The following is a 22,039-nucleotide window of genomic DNA, read 5'->3' on the forward strand; positions in this document are numbered from 1 at the left end:
TGATGGTTGCACAACAATGTAAATGTACGCTGAAACTACACACTTAAAAATGGTTAAAATGGGTGGGAGGGACATGCCTGTCTCAGTCAGTAGAGCATGACAACTCTTGATCTCGGGGTCACAAGTTCAAGCCCCAGGCTGGGTGTAGAGATAGAAATTACTTTAAAAAAAAAAAAAAAAGTTAAATGGTAAATATTATGTTATTTTGCCACATACACATACGACCTAAAAAGTAAAATACAAAGTGAACAGTTCTCTTTATGCCTTAGAAAAAGATGAGAGGTTCCAAACCAGTCAATGAAACAGGATACCTGCTGCTTGCTGTCAATAAAGCTCTGCTAAATCAAAGGGTCTCACAACCTGGTTGATCCAGGTAAAGTTCCTCAGAAATCATTTCAGAGGGATAAGTTAGCTCTAACTGGTGATTCTGCAACTACTGCAAAAGACATGGGGAAAGCACTATGCGCTCAACTGTATCAATGATAAATTAAGCTCTTTAGAACCAAAGGTAATGAAAAGTTGTCTAAATTATTTAAATATAGGATACTTACTGAGAAAAACTATTGATACATTAAAAAATGGAATTGTAGGGGCGCCTGGGTGGCTCAGTCGGTTGAGCGCCGACTTCGGCTCAGGTCACGATCTCGCGGTCCGTGAGTTCGAGCCCCGCATCGGGCCCCTGTGCTGACAGCTCAGAGCCCGGAGCCTGTTTCAGATTCTGTGTCTCCCTCTCTCTGACCCTCCCCCACTCATGCTCGGTCTCTCTCTGTCTCAAAAATAAATAAACGTTAAAAAAAAAAAAAATTAAAAAAAAAAAATGGAATTGTAGGGGTGCCTGAGTGGGTCAGTCAGTTAAGCGTCCAACTCTTTATTTCAGCTCAAGTCATGATCCCAGGATTGTGGGATGGAGCCTCATGTCGGGCTCCATGCTGACCACAAAGCTTGCTTGGGATTCTCTCTCTCTCTCTGCCTCTGGCCCCCTCTCGCTCTCTAAAATAAAATAAAAAATAAAATTCTTAAAAAAAAAGTAAGTAAAATAAACTATTACTAAAAATCAGGTGACTTTACAAGGCCCTAAAATTCCCTAGTTAATTAAAAATTTTTAGATGATGGGGGTGCAGGGGCACCTGGGTGGCTCAGTCGGTTAAGCATCTGACTTCAGCTCAGGTCATGATCTCATGGTTAGTGAATTCGAGCCCTGCATCGGGCTCTGTGCTGACAGCTCGGAGCCTGGAGCCCGTTTTGGATTCTGTGTTTCCCTTTCTCTGCCCCTCCCTTGCTTGCACTTTGTCTCTCTCTCAAAAATAAACAAACATTAAAAAACAAAAGACTAGCTTGTCTTGGGGGAAAAAATGGGGGTGCCTGGGCGGCTCAGTTAAGTGTCTGACTTGATTTCAGCTCAGGTCATGGTCTTACCATTTGTGAGTTTGAGCCCCATATTGAGCTCTGCACTGACAGCACGGAGCCTGCTTGGGATCCTCTGTCTTCCTTGCTCTCTGTCCCTCCGCGCCCCCCCCCCCTCCCCACTCTCTCTCAAAAATAAACGAACATTAAAAAAAATTTTTTTAAGATGATGGACTAGCAGATACCTAGTCACAAGTGCTGACTACAATTTTATGTTCAGATTTAGGGGATGGAGGTATGGGGCCAATATATGATTAGATTCTGGTGCTACAGACAGATACTGCTACTAGTGGGTAAAGTAAAAACCTTATCTTTATACGTACTGTCACTGTGTCCCAAACACCTTGCCTCGGAATTACTTTTGGCTTAAATTCCTAAGAGCCTGGGCTCACAGAGTCATTACGTTCTTGGCAAACCCTTAGGAGTCAGAAAATCTGCTACTCAAGTAACTTAAAGCAAAAAGCAACAAAACATGCCTTATCCCTGAAAGTTATAAGGAGATATAACATGTCTGCCGAAGGAACAAGAAATCCTATATGGCAGCAAAGTCTTTGTACATCCATGGGATGACTTATTCAAGGGACAAACTGGAAGAAATCCAAACTGTCAATTATAACAAAGGGGATTTTTCTCATAGGCAGTATATAAAAGCAGATGTATTTCTTGTTTGAAAAACCAAAATGTTTCAAAACACATAAACCGAGAAAGCACACAGATTAAGTGAAACTGCAATATTTTTTATTCCAAATGGTTACGTGCAACTGCTGTACCCTTCACCAAACCCACAAGTAAATTTGAACTTTGAGTTTTGCCTCTCTCCAACTGAACTTTGGTGCTAATTACATCTCTATCCTATCCAGAATAAAAAAGAAGTGCTATTTCTCACTTCTGAACTCTCTGTTAAGGCAGTTCCAGACTCAAGAGGTTAGAAGGGCACCTAATTCCCCAGCAGGAAGCCTAAAGCCATCTACTATTTGGTTTACTTACTTACTTACTTATTTATTAATGACTTCAAATTACAAAGAAACTCCAGCCTAAAGTCTTTCTGCTTAAACAACTCCTGCAGTTTCTTCCAGTGGAAACAAACTCAAAAGCTACAGTCCAAATGGCTCCAACAACCATGACACAGCACTATCAGGCCAGTCTGCCCTCCCCTCCACCATGGAAAATGATGTTCAAAGAAGCACCAACTCCCCCAGTTTTGGTTATATAAATCATGTCTAGAAGCACACGGGTGTCTATTAAAGAGTCTTATTCTAATTCCAACACCCAAATTCCACTGTATGTTAATAGACACATTTTAAACCTGTATCAAAAAATATAAACATCACTTAAAAATTACTTTCAAAAGCTTACGGTGTTTTTTTAATTATTAAAAAAAATTACTCTGGTTAAAATGATTTCATTTTCTTCTTGGGGGATTAAACTATTTGGAGGTCTAGATATTAAACTTTTTCAAAAGCTAAAATATACCCTTAGCCACCCTGGAAATCAACATGCATTTTTGCCCGACCAAAATGAAATTTGTTAAGGATGGAATCTGGAAGTAGTTCAGTCTGTATTTTAGGCTTGCGAGTCCCAAGAACCTTTTCCATCAATCAGTCCATAATTTCAAAGAGCACAGAGGCTCTTAGAATTAAAATAAAAAGAATGTATTCTATTTTTCTTTAAACATGACAAAAAGCACTAAACGGATGCACAGATTACTTCGTGACACTGTAATCTGGATAGAGCCTGCTTCTACAACAGTGCTGTCCAATAAAATTTACTACGAACCAAAAATTTTAACTTTTAAGTAGTCACAATTTAAAAAGTAAAAAGAAACGGGAATCTTAATAATGTATTCTTTATTTAATGTAATATATACTCAAAATATTATTTCAACATGCAGTCAATGTAAAAATTACTAATACTTTTTTGGCTACATCTTCAAAATTCAGTGTATATTTTTTAATAGTTCTACTGAGATATAATTTCACACCAGAAAAGTGAGCCATTTAAAAGAATACTACTAATGATTTTTAGTATATTTATGGAGTTAGGCAATCATCATGATGATGTAACTTTAGTACATTTGCATCACCCCAAAAAGACACCTCATTACTATTAGCAGTTACTCCCCATTCTCTTCCACCCCCAGCCGTAGGTAATCACTAATCTACTTTGTGTCTGTATAAGTTCACCTATTCTGGATGTTTCATATCAACAGAATCATACAGTATGCAGCCTTTTATATTGGCTTCTTTCACTTAGCATGTTTTTTGCAGTCTGTCCATGTTATAGCACAGTTCAGTACTGGTGCAAAGACTAACCAAATTTCAAGTGCTCAAAGGCCACATGTGGCCAGTGGACAACACTGGGCAAACTAGTTCTAGAACCAAAAAGCTCCTCAATAAACAAGCATATCACCTGTTAAATAAGAGACCATGTTAAAGCCATGAGAATCCTTAAAGAGAAATGCCATTTATGATAGGCAACAAGTTAGAGATTAGTATTTTAAAATAATTGTTATAGTATATATAAAAACCATTATGAAAAACTAATGCCAAGATGTTATTTGATAAAGCCACAAGTATTTCTCATTATAATTCCAGATAGCTCCAACAAATGGGCAAAGTGATTCTTAAAGGCATAAATTAACTACTTGTGAAAGTACATAATTAGCAGAAAAAAATGGAACTTAGTTCCAGGGTACCTACCACTTACACTTTAAAAAACTACCTTCGTTGATGATTTAAAACAAACAAAAATAACCACCATCCCTTGTTCAGGATTATACCAACAATTCTACACAAGTTGAAAAGTTTTTAATTTAATGACATTAAGAAAACCTCAAATGGTTATTAAGTAATAAACCAAATTTAAACAAAAATGTGTAACCCAGGGCACCTGGGTGGCTCAGTCGGTTAAGCATCCGACTTCAGCTCAGGTCCTGATCTCACAGCTCATGAGTTCAAGTCCCACACTGGGCTCTGTGCTGACAACTCAGAGCCTGGAGCCTGCTTCGCATTCTGTGTCTCCCTCTCTCTCTCTGCCCCTCCCCCACTTGTGCCCTGTCTCTGTCTCTCAAAAATAAACAAACATTTAAAAATAATAAAAAATAAAAAATAAAAATTTCTAACCCTATTTTACTGAGCTATATATAATGTTTTCCCACCTGATTCTATGAATATATTTTACTACCCTCATGGTAGCATATATTTCTAATCTCTTCTGCACCAAGGAAAATTTTCAGAGTATGACTAAGATTTTTAAGAGAAACTAACTCTATTGTGCAAAGTTAATCTTAAAATATATTTCACTCATTATTTTGTTTATCTGGAAGAAAAAGTTCATTTACTGTACAAAGTGGATTTAGGAAGATTTTCTACAGAGGTCAATTTATACAATTTCTAGCAGCATAAACTCTAGTAGCATATAATTTAATAAATGATCACACAATTTAAGTAAATAAATTACCAGAGGGTACTCTTTCTCACAAGAGAAGTAATCACAAAACTACCCTCTATAAAGGCAATCTTTCACTTTATACTCTAAGACACAGATTTAAAAATATAATAGGGGAAGGTGCTTGTAATAAAATCTTGGCAAATTCTGAGCTTCAGAAAATGGTAATGTTTAATTTACTTTAAAATGAGATTAGCACATTTTCCTTTACATCTGTGATGGATGATCCCTTATTCAGGGCAGGGTGAAATTATACCAGGGTTTCTGAGAATGACCTCTAAATGTAAACAACCCCAAAAAAAGATAAAAGAGAAGAACACCAAAACTACTCCTCAACCATAAGTAAACTTTTACCATAAGTAAAAAAGATTAACAGAGGTTTCAATATCATTCCAAAAGTCTGAAACATAAGCAAAGTTATGGAAATTTCCATTTTCTATATAGCCTTGGCATCCACAAAGACAAAAATAAACTTACTCTTTTATTTGAGGCTTTAATTTGTGGCTTAGTGACTTCTGGGTGTTCTCTGATGAGGAATTAGGCCATGTTTAATCGCTTAATTCCCTTATTTCTCAAAGAGGAAAGCTAAGTTCTTTATATGCGCAAAGTAGCTATGACACTAAAAATTTGCAATTTAAACGTAACATTTTTTTAAAGAGTTTGCTTCCAAGTCAAACAAAATTCTGCACAGTATTTTTAATTTTAAAATTTGTTGTTTAGGATTTTAATCTGAATTACTCTTTGCTAATTTTAAAGCAACATTTAAAAAGTTTACTTCAAGATTAAAATTCACAAGATATGGAGTCACAAGTTTACCCCCAAACCTATTTTCATTTCTTCCACCTAACAATCAAATTAATCAAAATAAACCCCAAGCACAACCCAAATGAAAAGAATGAAAAGGTGTAAGGGAGAGACAGTTCATCACTTAAAACAGACTAACTTAACTAAATGCAAATTCCTGGGGAACTCTGGAAATTAAATAAATTTTGGGTAATATATTGTGCTTTTATCACCAAATGCAAACCACGTCATTATTACCCAAGCAGTGGTATGGCAGATGCTGTTTGTCAAGCCCTGGCTTTTAAAGGGCAGAAGACAAAAAATTACAGTGAAAGCAAGGGAGAAAAAAGGTAAAGCACTGAAAACAGCAGCATTCACACCAGCTTCTAGTCTCAAGCTCCTTACTGGATCTGAAAGGCCTCCCCCTAGGAATGAACCGGCTTAACTGGCAGCCACTTCACAGCTTGCTCCTCCCTACTGCCTGCCCAGTCACAGCCCAGAAACTTCCGCAGTCCCCGCCCCACCCCCTGGGCTGAGGGCTGGGCAGAAACTCTGGCAAAATAAGGAAGCCTCTGGGAGGTGGCAAGCAGCCAACTCAAACTGGATGATTCCAGTTTAGGCTGGTCTGACTCAAAAACAAGCAGTTCTTAGCCTTCCTCACAACATTCAGGCACACTGACTGCCCAGGCAGCACACAATGAGCTCTCCTCATTTGCTCTCAGGGTTAAATCTACCCGGTTCTCATCTCCTAGTAGCAGGGAATCTTAAGTGAAAGCAAGATTCTCAGTGCAGAGCAAATATGGATCAGCCTAGCACTTGTTTCCAAAACTGCCTATTCCATACAGAACCCTAACACTGACAACATCTATTACCTATGGAAAGCTCCTCTAAAATTTTTATACTTGACAAAAAGAGGAAAAGCCATAAAGGAAATCAATCTATTTATAGATCTCCACAATGGAAGTTAAGCCCATCAAAGCAATCAGGAAGCAAACACCTCCATTTTCCATATTATGCATTAAAAAGGCTTGGCTAGTAGGCGCCTGGGTGGCTCAGTCTGTTAAGCAGCCATCTTTGGCTCAGGTCATGATCTCACAGTTCACGAGTTCGAGCCCAACATCGGGCTCTGTGCTGACAGCTCAGAGCCTGGAGCCTGCTTCAGATTCTGGGTTTCCCTCTCTCTCTGCCACTCCCCCACTCACGCTCTCTTTCTCTCCGATCAATCAGTCAATAACATTAAAAAAAAGGCCTGGCTAGCTAATATGACCCCAAAAGACAGAAGATTGTGTGTAGCTTATTTCCCCAAAAAACAAACTATACTGCAGCTTAGAAAGGAATGTGCTTCAAAAATGTGGGCTCTTCAACTGATGCTGGGAATGGAAAAAGATACTACAATAATACACACACACACACACATACACATTCATTCACTGGGGTTTACTCTCCAATGCACACACTGGTAAACATTTATTCCATGCTGCTCAATAGCCCCAAAATGGCATTAAAGAGGGAATGACCAAATGTTGGTTCTTCTGGACAGTAATGGTATTTAATGGAGCCACTCAAAATATGGGGAGACTTTATGTGTATTTTTTTTAATATTTACTTATTTTGAGAGAGAGAGAGAGAGAGAGAGAGAGAGCAAGTGAGTGCGCTCGAGTTAGGGAGGGGCAGACAGAGAGAGAGAGAGGGGAAAAAGAGAATCCCAAGCAGATTCAGCACTGTCAGCACAAAGCCCAACTCGGGGCTCGATCTCACAAATCATGAGATGACCAAGAGTTGGACACTTAACCGACTGAGTCACCCAGGGGCCCCTATGTGTATTTGAAATCTAGTAATTTTCTCCAGGATTGCAGACACACTAATATGCTTGCTGTCCTTTCCCACCCCCAACCCTTCTCCCTCCAAAATTGGTAACTTTTTAAAGAACTTAAAAACCTGTCATCTATCTATACTTCTTTATTTTAGTAATAAAGAAACAATTTTTTCTATGGAAAAAAAAAAAAGAACGTAGATACCGTTATCTCAAGGAGAATAGTTAATCATAAAGTCAATGAAACCACTAGATGGCTTTTATTTAATTTCATCACAAGTAAGAATTCAAAATTTTGGGGCACCTGGGTGGCTCAGTCAGTTAAGCGTCTGATGTCAGCTCGGGTCATGATCTCAGGGTTCGTGGGTTCGAGCCCTGCATCAGGCTCTGGGCTGACAGCTCAGAGCCTGGAGCCTACTTCAGATTCTGTGTCTCCCTCTCTCTCTGCCCTCCCCTGCTCACGCTCTGTCTCTCAAAAATGAATAAAAGCGTTAAAAAAAAAATTTTTTTTAGAGTTGAAGATTTCAAGATAAAAACTATATTATTGGAAACAGGCAACGAATACGTTTCATTTACAATACTGACTTTCAGCAAAACATTCTCCCTTTTGAAATCTAAAGTAATTTCAGCTGTCTAAAAAAGTAAAGGGGGCACCTGGGTGGCTGAGTCAGTTAAGTGTCCGACTTCAGCTCAGGTCATGATCTCGCAGTTCTTGAGTTTGAGCCCCATGTCGGGCTCTGTGCTAACAGCTGAGAGTCTGGGCGGCAGGGGGTGGGGGGAGAGGGAGAGAGAGAGAAAGTGTGTGTGTCTCTGCCCCTCACCCGATCTCTCTCTCAAAAAGAGAAACATTAATGAAGAAATTTTTTTAAATAAAAAACAGTAAAAATGAGGCATAAGTACAAAATAAACAGGCTAAGAATGGTTGTGAAATCCATAAATAAATCAGCTATTTAAAATGCCTTAAAATGGAGGGCGCCTGGGTGGCTCAGTCTGTTAAGCATCTGATTCTTGGTTTCAGCTTAGGTCATGATCTCATGGTTCATGAGATTGAGTCCCACGTCAGGTCCTGTGTGGACAGCATGGAGCCTGCTTGGAGTTCCCTCTCCCTCTGCCGTCTCCTGCTCCACATGCTCTCTCTCTCTCTCTCTCAAATACACTTTAAAGAAATGCGCTACAATGGTGTTACGTTTAAAATAAGCATAAATATTTTCATTTTATATGAAAGTAAGGGACAAAAAATAAAGATCTCTCCTGAGAATATTTATTATCCTTGACTTTGGCTTCATAAAGGCTTAAACCTTTACTGTCCCTCCTTGAAAGTCCTATGAATTCTCCCAAAACATACACTTCACTTGTTATCCTCAAATCAATATACATCTGAATTGTCTATTTTCACATTTTAGCTAGCATAATTTATGTTTCAATGGTTTCTGTGCACAGGTATGTTCTCTTTACACAAAGAACAACAACAACAAAAATCTCATTTCAATTTAAGCAACTCATCTCAAACTGACAGGTACAAACAGCAAAGAGGAGAAAGGTTGGTATTATGCAATAAAATCAACTTCATTTCTGCTCTCACTTCAATCCTACACAGCTACAAACAGAAGAGTTGGAGGGAAATATCATGGTTTCTAAACACCAGTTTCCCAAATACAGTTTGATTTGTTGTGTCACTTTTTCCTGAGATTAACACAAACTATTTTGGCCCTCCTAAATACATCTGAGAATGAGGAATCAGCGCAACAAAACCAAATTTTATCTCCAAATAAATCCAGAAGTTATCTGCCTATTCATTATTATAGATAAGAGATCACTTTTGATGGTAAAAATTCAACAAATGTGTCTCTAAGATTAAACATTACAACAATCACCAACAAACTATTAATTCCTTTAGCACTTAAAAAAACTGGTTTTTAGGGTGCATGGCTAGCCCAGTTGATCTTGTGGTGGTGAGCTCAAGTCCCACAATTGGGTGCAGAGATTACTTAAAGATAAATTCTTTAGAGGCACCTGGGTGACTTAGTGGGTTAAGTGTCAGACTCTTGGTTTCAGCTCAGGTCATGAACTCACAGTTCATGAGTTCCAGCCCTCTGTCAGGCTTTGCACGGAAAGCACAGAGCCTGCTTGGGATTCCCTCTCCCTCTTGGCCTGGGTGGCTCATGATCTCACAGTTCATGAGTTCCAGCCCCACAGCAGGCTGGCTGCTGTTAGTGCAGAACCCACTTTGGGTCCTCTGTCCCCCTCTCTCTCTGCCCCTCCCCTACTCTCTTTCTCATCTCTCCCCCTCCCAAAATAAGCATTAAAAATAAATTAAATAAAATAAATTAAAATTTTTAAAAAGCATAAAAAAATAAAACCTTAAAAAAAAACGAAAGTGACTTTTACTTTGTGTATATATATTAAAACCACTGCCATAACTGACAATTTCCAGCACATTATATATCATAGCAAATTGTATAGCCAGGTAATAAAATGAGTGTTCCTTCCCCAAATCAACATTCCAAATAAACATACTTGTAAAATAAGAGAAATGAAAAATACACGGTCACTATTAATCCCAATGGCTTCCCTCTCACATAATCAGTTTCGTCCATATTCTTTCACAAGCCTGCAAGATGACAGTAATTTTGGAAATTTTTCTACATAAACTTGAAAGAAAATTCTCTCTCCCTACTTAACAACCACTAGCCTCCTCATTAAATCACAGACAAAAGGGTATTTGAATAAAACTCCCCCTTGGGGCACCTGGATGGCTCAGTCTATTGAGCATCCATCCAACTTCCGCTCAGGTCATGATCTCACTATTCGGGAGTTCAAGGCCCACATCGGGCTCTGTGCTGACAGCTCAGGGCCTGGAGCCCGCTTCAGATTCTGTGTCTCCCTCTCTCTCTGCCCCTCCCTCGCTTGCACTCGGTCTCTCTGTATCTCTCTCAAAAATAAATAAACATTAAGAAAATTTTTTTTAAACTCCCCCTCTAGTAAACTGTAATCTAGAACGTCTTGACTGTTCACAAAATGACTAGCAGAATTGGTCTTTATAGAATAAAAAGCTCTTTAGCACTTTTAACTGTATCTGTTGTAAAAATCCAGAATGTGTTCAATATTCTAATTACTGTTAAAATATACTTCAGGAAAAATAATCTTAAATTGTCTACTATTAGAAAGAAATGAGTAGGGTTATGACAACTTTGATATAATTTACTCAAAAATATAAAAGAGGAGCGTCTGAGTGGCTCAGTTGGTTGAGTGTATAACTCTTGATTTCGGTTCAGGTCATGATCCCAGGGTCTTGGGATTGAGCCCCACATCAGGCTCTGTGCTGAGAGTGGAACCTGCTTGATTCCCTCCCTCCCTCCCTCCCTCCCTCCCTCTCTCTCTCTCCCTCCCCTCCCCCCATGCCCCTCTCCCCAGCTCACGTGCACACTCTCTCTAAAATAAATAAAATTTTAAAACATATATATGTAAAAGAAATATAAAAGTGAGGTCTACAAATAATACTAGCCAAAGAAGAAGTTTCATTTCCCTTTCAATAAGAAGTAAATTATTTCAATTGCAAAGGTAAGACATTAGACAAGATAGGGCCTTTAGCATAAATCACACCATATCTTAATACAGCATCACAGCTGAAGAGTCTGATTGTTCCAAAATTTTTAAAAATGTTTATTTTTGAGAGAGAGAGAGAGAGAGAGAGAGAGAGAAGCAGAGAGAGAGAGAGAGAGAAGCAGAGAGAGAGAGGGAAAGAGAATCCCAAGCAGGCTCTGCACTGTCAGCATAGAGCCTGACGTGGGGCTCCAGTTCATGAACTGCGAGATCATGACCTGAACCAAAATCAAGAGCCAGATACTTAACTGACTGAGCCACCCAGCCTCCCCTAAGTTCTTTTATTTTTAAGTTTATTTACTTATTTTGAGAGAGAGAGAGAGCGAGCGAGCGAGCGAACACGAGAGAACGAGTAGGGGAGGGATAGACAGAGAGGGAGAGAAAGAATCCCAAGCAGGCTCCGCACTGTCAGCACAGAGCCTGACAAGGTCTCAAGACTGTGACATGATGACCTGAGGCAAAACCCAGAGTTGGACACTTAACCCACTGAGCCACCCATGGCTGTTCTAAGTTCTATAGGCTTTTCTCGTTACTTTAAATAAACACCACAAATGTCAGTTTTCCTGCTCTAGAATGTAAGAAAAAAAGAGTATCTCTCTCTGTCTTCCCCTTTGCTGTCCCCAAGCTTCTTCCTTAAATCTTCCAACTATGGGGGCACCTGGCTGGCTCAGTTAGTAAAGCATGTGACTCATGATCTCAGAGTCATTGATCTCAGGGTTGTGAGTTCAAATCTCACAGTGGACATGAAGCCTACTTAAAAAAAAAAAAAATCTTCCAACTATGACAACATAAAAAAATTCTAGTAATGTACTAACTATACCAAAAAAAAAAAAAAACCATGAAATTTCACAGGTATTTTCTAAATCAACTTATTCTAATTTTAAAACTCTATATAGGTAAAAAAGCTTGCCGTATATTCAGATTTATTCAAACAGGTAACTAAGCACAATTTAACGCCACATGGCTTACCAAAAGCCACAAAGAGAAAAGAGACAATGAGATGTTATCTGCTAGTTATTTTCATGCAGTTTTCTTTGCTTACTACTATATTCATTTTCTTTCCACCTAAATACCTATTTTTGTGACTAAAAAGAATTAAAATCTGTAGTTACTGGACATATTTAGAAAGACAAACCAACAGAGTTCAGAAGAACAAAAAGGCAAAGGTTGACCAGAGCCCAAAAAGCTTTTAAGGGAGAGGATGGGGCTGCCTTTGGAAAGTTGAAAAGATGCACCTAGCCATACACCCAGATTAATAAAATTTCACATGTTAGCTCTTAATTAGACACATACATAGTTTTTGTTTTGGATTAGCCATTGCAAATGCTTAATCTAAACTAGTTCTATTCTTGGGGCACCTAGCTGGCTCAATCAGAAGAGCATGCAACTTCTGATCTCAGGGTCGAGAGTTGAGCCCCATGCTGGGTACAGAGATTACTAAAAATAGATGGATGGATGGATGGATGGATGGATGGATGGATGGATGGATAGAAGCTAGCACGCAAGCTTTGATAATATATAAATAAAATAAACTAGTTTTATTCTTGGGGCTCCATACAAACCATCTTATTCTATAGATCTGGTGCACAACACAATATTTGTTAAATAGATGGCTGAATGTAAATTCAAAAGTTAACTTTATACTAAAAAGAGATTTAGAGAAGTAATCTATTGAATAGGAGGGAATGGAATAAGAAAATGTTTCAGATTATCCAAATCTCAACTCTCTCCTTTTACCCTTTTCATCCATTTCCCCCTCATTCATTCAGTAAACTTCTGTAAGGTGTAAAATCAACAACTAACTGCCAGGATACCCTTTCAGCAATCTGGTGAAGTCTATATACCAGTTTTCAAATAGTGTTTCTAAATACATGAAGTAAAGTAAATAGGAATAAAAGGGAAAACAATTATATTGACATGGTTATTAAAAGATTTAAATTTTGTGGTATAGTAATGTCTTCATTGACATTAAATTACAATACTTAACATTGAGTTTAATAACTGCTTCCCAGTAATGATGACTAGAAGCCCAATTCTGAGATACCTGCAGAATTACCTGTGGATTTATACTGGTAACAAAGTAACTCATACTGTTAGTACCACTGGTTTTTGATGCCTATTTTCATAATGGGAGGCAATACTTAATTTCAGTTATATGTTACTAGTAAGTGAAAAGATGTTATTTTCCTGATCCAAGTTCAGGGACCCTAAGCTAGGCCAATCATCTTTGGTTGTGATTGAAGTAAACAACTGGGAAACAAAGCACAATCAAAACCTACTTTAAGGGGTACCTGGGTGGTTCAGTCAATTAAGCATCTGTCTCTTGGTTTCAGCTCCGGTCATGATCTCACAATTCATGAGATCAAGCCTCACATCTGGTTCTGTGCTGACAGTGCTGAACCTGCTTGGGATTCTCTCTCTCCCTCTCTCTGCCCCTCCCCAACTCATGCTTGCTCTCTCTCTCTCTCTCTCAAAAATAAATAAACATAAAAAAAAAAAAACTTTAAGATTATTGGGAAAGTTTATGAACTAATTTAAGTTCCATAAATTCTTCTTCAATTCCCTTAACCTTTATTAAAGAAAATTCATTAACATGATAGGAAAAAGAAACTATAGAAATAAAGTATGTTCAAGTTCAATCAGGACTTTGAAAATAAATGCTTTTATGGAATTTACATATTTAAAATTTTCTGCTGGAAGGAACAGTGACTTCCTAAACCATGACAGAGAAAGAGACAGAGCATCATAGGGCTGCACATAGGGAAGTTATTTTTTAATTAAAAAAAATTTTTTTTCAATTTTTAATTTTTTTTTTTTTTGAGAGAGAGAGAGAGTGAGTGAGCGAACGAGCAGGGTAGGGGCAGAGAGAGGGAGGCACAAAAACCAAAGCAGGCTCCAGGCTCTGAGCTGTCAGCACAGAGCCCAATGCGGGGCTTGAACTCACAAACTGAGATCATGACCTGAGCCAAAGTTGGACACACTGACTGAACCACCCAGGTGTTCCCACATGGAAGTTTTTATACCATTAAATCCCAGTTCTCACCAGTTAAATACTGATAACAGTTATGCAGAAACTGTAGGTGTGTCATTCATAAAGACTTCACAACCAAACTGCTATTAATCCCATGTTTACTCATTTGAAATGCACTGCTAGGAATCTGTTCACCAAAGTTCTAACAATTAAGGGGGATGGAGAGTGATTAACTTTCCATGTCATGCAGACAGAATACAAGCTTGTTTCTATAGCTAGAACTGAACTATATTTTATCTACTACAAAATGTTAATCTTAAACATTTTTAAAGACCTTGGAAGGTCATAGTTTCACAGTCATAAAGTTTTAAAGATTAGAAAAAAGAACTTATTTCTTCCAAAAGGAAATTGAACATTGTGAATCTATATAACATCTCAAAATACTGCACTCTGAAGTCAACATAATAGTAAAGGAGAAGAAGGCATTTGATAAAAAGGAGGCTGAACCCAGGGATAAGAGATATGCTCTGCACACCAAAAGAATTTCCCACACTTGTTTCAATCACAGCATCAAATCTTTTAGCTATTTACAACAATTTTGCTTTATCCTGTGTTAACTAAGAACTGTAACCAAGTATTTCAACTATTTATTGAACATGTACTTTGAGACAGACAATATACTAGGCTCTGTGGTGTGCACAAAGGAAGACCTGGTCCTGTTCTCACAGGATAGCATCAAAAGGTCCATCACTGAGTCCCATCTCCAAAAAATTCATTCTGTTTTTCCACAAATCAACATAATCTGATTCTTACTGTGTCTCTCCTGCTTTTCCCAACTTAGGCATTCTCAGAGTCCAAGTTTTCCTTTTCCAAACTACTGAAATAGGCTCCTAACTGCAATCTCTGCCTTTCCTATTCTAAGTCACCAAATGCCCTTCTAAAGCACAGACCTCAACAAACTATCTCCCTTCTCAAAATCTTTCAACCACTCATCTCTGCATGAAGAATCAAACCCAAATTCATTATCATGGCTAAGTCACTCTAAATTATTTGCTGTTTGTAAAACATTCTTCCACCACTTGTACCTCTTCAGGTTGTTCCTTCAGCCCACAATGTTCCCTGTCTAGCCTAAAACTCACCTCTTCTTGTTAAAATCCTACACATCCCTCATACCCCTAAATCATAAAAACTTCCAGCCCCAAGTATGAATCAGGCAGGTGACAGAGGAGGAAATATCTTCTACTGATTGTAATTTAGTACCCCTGTAGATTTTCTAAGCTCATCCTGCCTTTGTGGCAGTTATCTTTCTGACTGTAAACATTCAGAAGCATATAACTGCTCCTTTTGCTTATATAAACAAGAATTAACTCCACCAAATTGATCAGATGACCTCTGGGTTCAAGCTTTTGAGCCTACAATGCTAAGGGTTAGATACCAAACCACTATCACTCCCACTAAGTACAATCCTGAAGGCACTAAATGATGTTTCGTTTTGACCCAATAAAATGCCATGGCATCCCTTTAATGAGATAGGTTTATGGAAAATGACTAAAACCTAAACACTTTAATTCCATGTAGGAGAAAGTGGGACATGACAAGACTTTATAATCAGCTTATAGAACTTGAATGAATCTCACGGCACCTGGGTGGCTCAGTCGGCTGAGTGTCTGACTTGAGCTCAGGTCATGACCTCACTCACAGTTAATGAGTTTGAGCCCCACACTGGGCTCGCTGCTGTCAGCAGAGCCCATTTCAGATCCTCTGTCCTCTTCTCTCTGCCCTTCTCCTGCTTGCACTCTCTCAAAAATAAACAGTAAAAAAAAAAAAAAAAAAAAGAATTCAAATGAATCTAGTCAATCATTTAACTCAACAATATACCAAACATAAACTCAAGAGAAGTTAAGGGTTTTTTCTTTTTGATGTTTATTTGAGAGAGAACAAGAGAACAAGAACGCAACCAAGAGCAGGGGAGGGGCATGGTGAGAGAGAAAGAGAGACAATGAGCTCCAACTCACAAACCATGAGATCATGACCTGAGCTGACACCATAGTCAGACGCTTAACTGACTGAGCCATCCAGGCACCCCAGTTAAGGGTTTTCATCCATGTGAGAGCTGAAAGATAAGGGTTTTCATCCTTGACAGAGGCTGCAAATGTGGAGCCAGAACCTAATTTTCCCCAATTACATGATCATTTACTTTTCTTAAATTAATTCTAAGCAGGCAATACTAAAAGAGAAATAATTAATCTGGGCATTTTAATCAGGTCAAAAAATTCGTATCCTGTAAATTTAAAATATATACCACCTAAATATAAAACTACGATATCTGTGACAAATAGATTGAAAAACAGTAACTGGAAATGGGAAATGATTAAAGATTATCAACTGAATAATAATAGCTAGCAATTATTAAAGGCAGCATTTATTAAATATATAGAGGCATCAAGCTCAGCATGTGAAATACATTCTTTCATTTTAATCCTCACATAATTTTAAAGCACGATTCTTATAAGAGATGGGAAGCTGAGGCACAGAGAGCAACTTGTCCAAGTAACATGTCCAAGATTATTAAAATGAGTAATAAGCTCTACTGTCTACCTAGATCTATGATAAACTTCTAAGCTCTTTCCTGTTAAGTTTACCTTCGAGTTATTATTTTCATCTTTAGGGTAAAACTCCTTTGTAAAAAAATTCCCAACTAATGAAATTAGCTCCCTCAGCCTTAGTGAACAGCTAAGTTACAACCTGCGTTTAAAGAAAGCTTTTCTACTTGAGTTTATAATTGGCTACCACTTTGTTGTTAAAATTAGTTAAAAGGTATTCATAAGTTCATTTATTCACTGATATTAAATGTGTCAACAATATATTTCACCAATACATCTTTAACCAAACAGCTTTTATGAATTTCCAACCAAAATAATAGAAATAAGTTAGCATTATATACCCAAGCAATTAAAAACTGTAGAGATACCACATTTTCAATGGCACAGGATTTACTTCATTCAGCTAAAGTTACCATTTTTCTGCCTCTTTTGGCCATTTTAATATTGAGCATCTGAAACATGAAACAGTATTTGCAAATCGCTTAATTTCAGTTATCAGACAGAATGAATTCAATGGCCACCCGCTAATCAAAGCTTCTTCATTCGTACATGATCCAAGATTACTTACTTTTAAAAATATTACTATGCTACAAATCATTACCACTGATTGTTGAGAATTTGTGACAATTTATTCAACAGCTTGTCTGTTATAACAAAAGGCTGTTAACCTACCTGTCACTGCTGGTACTACTGCTGCTGCTGATTGAATCACTACTGGAGGATCTACTCCTAGAGCCGCTGCCGCTAGGGGACCTTGTGGGTCTAGACGCTTGGCTAGCCAGCCTCTGAGGAGACTGATTTCTAGACTGGGATGAATGTGGTGACCGACTCCTGCTGTGCTGGTAATTCCGCTCTGGCCTTCTGCCTCGTACCTCCCGGGTAATATCATCCCTGTAGATATCCCTGTGTACCACACTGGGCAGTGTAAACTGCTCCCGAGCCCTAGGTTCGTATCGGGGGTCATGAGCATCAAAACGGTTTGGACTTCGACTCCGAGAAGTATAATAGAGCCCATGTTGTAAAGTCCGCTCGCGAGGATCTCTATAGTAATCCTGATCGTAATGTCTTGTCCGATCAAATCCTCCCGTCCCCCGTTCATGGTGTCCATAGGCACTATGTTCATAAGCACGCTCCCTGTTATCTGAAGCCCTGCATTTAGGAGGGGGGAAAAATATTTAATCAATCAGAAAAGGGCAAGCAAAACTAAAAGCAAGTCATGCAAACATTCACTTCAGCATTGTCTGTCTGCAACTGGTCATTTTCTAAACAGCATTAACCTACTTAGTAAGCAAATACTACCAAGCTTAACATTTTACTTGACTCCAAATATTACCTTCACAGCTGAGCAATCATTGTGTATATCGGGCTTTCATGACTAGTGTTCTGCAAGTCAGCTGCTCTTTTTATTAGGGATTTTCTGGCTTACATACAGAAATATACATATACCATCTCCTTTTCACTTGTAGTTAAATGGAACAAGAAAAGACTACCATTTTAATATCAACGTTTTCAATACTTCCATCTGATTATAATATACACCAAACTTTTACTTACTTAGCAAATTTATTTTAGGCAAAATTTCCATGATACATTTTAACACAGACATGAAAGCCCTATTGCAATGTATGTCCCAGCAGTAAGAGGGCATTTTCAAAAAAGTCCAGAAAAAAATTTTAAGTGTGACTTTTTCTCACTTTTGACTTCTTGGGTAATTATAAAAACTACTAGATTATGTAAATTGCTGTGCCCAAGCAATCACATTTAATAACAGAAATGGAATCTTAAAAGAAAAAGAAAACCACTTAGGATATCAAAATGATGGGTTGACACATGCTATTCTATGGCAAATTTAATTAAAGGATAAACATTATTTTATCTCATGGTGCTATCAAATTCTACAGAATTTTTAAAACGCCTATTCCATGATTCGACGTGTTAATATTTGTACTTAATGGTTACAGGAAATATGTTCTCTTAGGTTTTAGCTAAACTCAAATTGCCTCTGATGAAATTAGCCAATTTTGGGAACTGTAAGATATTCGAAGGTTGCTATCAGCAATGGTTTAACTTAAAGGTATTTTTTGTCGGACAAGAATATTTGCCAACCTACGGTTACAAAAACTGTTGTTGCATATGTTCCATTACACACATGCAATTCTGTGCTAATATTAAAAACAAATTCTAATCCTATGAAGAAATCTTAACATTTTCTACTTTTGTAGGAAACCAGAACTCATTTCCTGAGTTCCTAAAAGACCATTTATTTCATTACTTGAATCTGAATTTGAGAGTTTCTTCTCAACCTTATCTTTGGATTAATCTATCAAAGCATTAAGGAATAACGAAAGAAACAGAAGAATTAGGATCTGAAAAAAAATCTTAAAACTAATACTATGCCCCCAATATATACATAGATCCTTATCTCTCCACTAATCTTCATTTACAGCCACCATTTCACTTAGTAGCAACCATACCTTCCCAGGCTGTTTTTGCTATTTGCTGCTACGATGTAAAGCAACTGGCATGGCAAAAAATTCAGTAATATCTTTCCTTTTTAAATGTATTAAATAACTTTCTCCTTTCTAAATTTGCTACATTGCTGGCATTTGGATAGATATTTCAATGCCTAACAAACAATAGGGTTTCCTTTGAGATTTAAAGAGAAAATTTCACAAATAATTCAATTAGCACCCTATCAAATGTTAATTGGTAAAAGCTGTTATTAATGATATACCAGAAGCAATAAGCAATAGTTCTAGGAGAATTACTTCTACAGCTGATATTTTATAAATATGCGAAGTTCTTATCCATTAGGAAGATACAGAAGGCAGGCACAAGAGCTAGCAGAGCTGAAATCTAATAGCTATTCTTTGATTCATCTATTAGTACTAAATACTTCTAGAGTTAGTGGGGGGAAAAAAAAGAGAGAGTTTGACTTGGGTTAGGAGAGGGGCTAATATACACAGGTCAGGACATACCAACCTTTTCCAAGTGTGGAAACACGACCTATAATCCCAATTAAATCTAGGGAGAGAATTGTGAACATAACTTCCCCAATTTTGGCCCCTCTTATGGGGGTAATCCACCTTCTTAATGGGCAAGGGTGTCAAATGATATTTAGATGAACCACAAGGAAAAAAATCTTAGTGACCAGATAAAATAATTCCACTGGAAGCAAGTAGTCCCAGACAAACTGTAACTCTCAAACCCCCAGACTTCTTTCTTGAGATAGCAGACAATTATAAATTCATCCACATTTATAAAAATTTCCAGCCCTAAGTATGAATCAGGCAGCTGACAGAAGAGGAAATATCTCTAGGATTCCACCAAATGAGGAAGTAACAGTTGTTCGCCAATAGTTCACCTTTGTAGCCATCCAGCACAGTCAATTTTGATTGCTGTATCCACAACTGATCGTCACCATGTGTTCAAGGCTAAAGTACCTTTAATTGGACAGCAACTTGTTTAAGAAACAAAACAGTAATCCTCTTCCCCTGGGCTAATGGAATCTTGACTGCATGACATCCCATACATTCCAGCAATCAGAAAAGCATGGCTATATTCCAAGATTTAGAAACATTCATTATCTCAATTTTCCCCCATTCCATCAAGGAGTATAATTCCAACATGGAAACTGTGTAGATCCAAAATGGAAAAAAATCAAACAGTGCCTTCACTCTTCTTCATCCAAGTACAGATTTCCAGATTAAAGTATTGTTTGTAGAATCCAAGCGGTTGAATCATTATGGTCTGCTAGGTTTTTTTGTGACAATCCAATTCGTTCGTACACTTTATGTAGTGAAAATTGAGAAGCAGATATCAACTTCTAAAAGAATCTGTAGGCTCTAATATTCCAGATATATTCCATATAGTACAACCACAAATCTGTAGCCAAATAGCTCCATCAGATAGCAGAGATATATCCAAGGAAGGCCTTCACATTATCCAAGAGAAGGAATAGTTAACTCTAGAAGACAGGTAACTCCAAAAATGATACTGCCATACAAAATCTTCCACCACTTTACATCTCAGGAGTAGATATCCAACCAGCTGCAGGAAATATCCTCTACGATTCCACAAGATACCAGCCACTGGGAAGAAATCACTTCCGTTTCCAACCCAAAATAGGAAACATTGAGAATGCCCAAAACTTTAAATCCATCTGGGGCCCCTAAATATGAGTTTCTGTTTCTCACCATATCAAATACAAAATACCTGCCTACAGAAACCTTGGAACTTACCCATCAAGTCTCCGCTCATAACGTCCTTCTCGTGCATGAAGTGATGGTGGGGGGCCATAAGCAGGCCCTCCACCACCTCCTCTGAACCCAGAAACCTCTCTACTACGAGATGCTATGGAAACTGTATCATCCAATCCCCGAGCAGCACTCGGAATGGTGCCTGGTTCATTATAATCCGTGCGTAGGTCTCTATCTCCCATTTTGTTGACTGAGTTGTGAGCTTTCTGTGCACTTTTGATGTCCACAAAATCCACAAAGGCAGCCACTCCTCCTTCAGATCCCCTCTTGGGGAGAATTTTGACACTTTCCACGCGGCCATATCTGGAAAAAATAAAACCAACATTATTGTTGCATAGGAATAATTTTCCAAAAACAGTTTTTGAGAATTTGTTTCATATTTTTAGACAATTTACATTGTCTATGAACATGGGAGGAACTGCAAAGTGACACTTGGAACGGCTTTCACACTCACATTTTTCTTTCCTGGGGCAAAAATGTACACATTTTTAAAAATCTTTCCTTCTTTGAATGAGAGAAAAAGAGCATGCACACAAGCAGGGAAGGGGCAGAGGGAGAGTGAATCTTAAGCAGGCTCCGTGTCTAGCACAGAGCCCAGCACAGAGCCTGGTGTGGCGAGATCATGACCTGAGCCTAATTTAAGAGTTGGAGACTTAACCAACTGAACCAGTAAAGCGTCCCTACAAATTTTTTTTTTAAAGTAAGCTCTATACCAACACGGAACTTTGAACTCATGACCCCTGAGATCTAGAGTCATAAAAGCTCTACTGACTGAGCCAGACAGGAACCCCAAAAGTTCACGGATGTTTTAACCATTTTATTGTTCTCACTTCTTAAACATAGTATTTACTAAATTACTTTTCCCCTTCAAGAAACAGCTGAAATGAATCTCTCAGAAGTTTTAGGAATTTTCACATCCTAAAAAAAGATATTAAACCTAAGATTGTTCAATGTTACTTAGAAATCTTTAAAGATGTTTATTAAAGTAAAAATTGAAACTGATAACAGCTACTTTAGATTTCATTTTAACTCAATAAGTGAAAATGGTCTTAATGAAAAAATGAGATGATTTCATATCTTAAAGGTAAAATAAATCCATTATTTTGTGTGTCTACTTATTTTCCAGTGTCAAATTTTTTTTTTTTTAATTTTTTTT

The 22,039-nt window shown here is 37.9% G+C and overlaps 1 protein-coding gene across 2 annotated transcripts in view; it reads right to left on the bottom strand.

The window, feature by feature from the left end:
* Positions 1-22,039, bottom strand: part of SPEN (spen family transcriptional repressor) — a 90,275-nt gene that overhangs the window by 40,900 nt on the left and 27,336 nt on the right. Inside the window, exons 2-3 of one of the 2 annotated variants that reach the window (XM_019461495.2) lie at positions 20,866-21,186; positions 17,297-17,773 (exon numbers count right to left, since the gene is read on the bottom strand). In XM_019461495.2, the coding sequence (XP_019317040.2) occupies positions 17,297-17,773; positions 20,866-21,186 (798 nt within the window). The remainder of the gene's footprint in view (positions 1-17,296; positions 17,774-20,865; positions 21,187-22,039) is intronic. The other variant, XM_019461496.2, reaches the window with a different exon arrangement.

Source organism: Panthera pardus, unplaced genomic scaffold (genome assembly GCF_024362965.1).
Source record: "Panthera pardus isolate Hobbes unplaced genomic scaffold, ASM2436296v1 HiC_scaffold_11, whole genome shotgun sequence".
Lineage (NCBI taxonomy): Eukaryota > Metazoa > Chordata > Mammalia > Carnivora > Felidae > Panthera > Panthera pardus.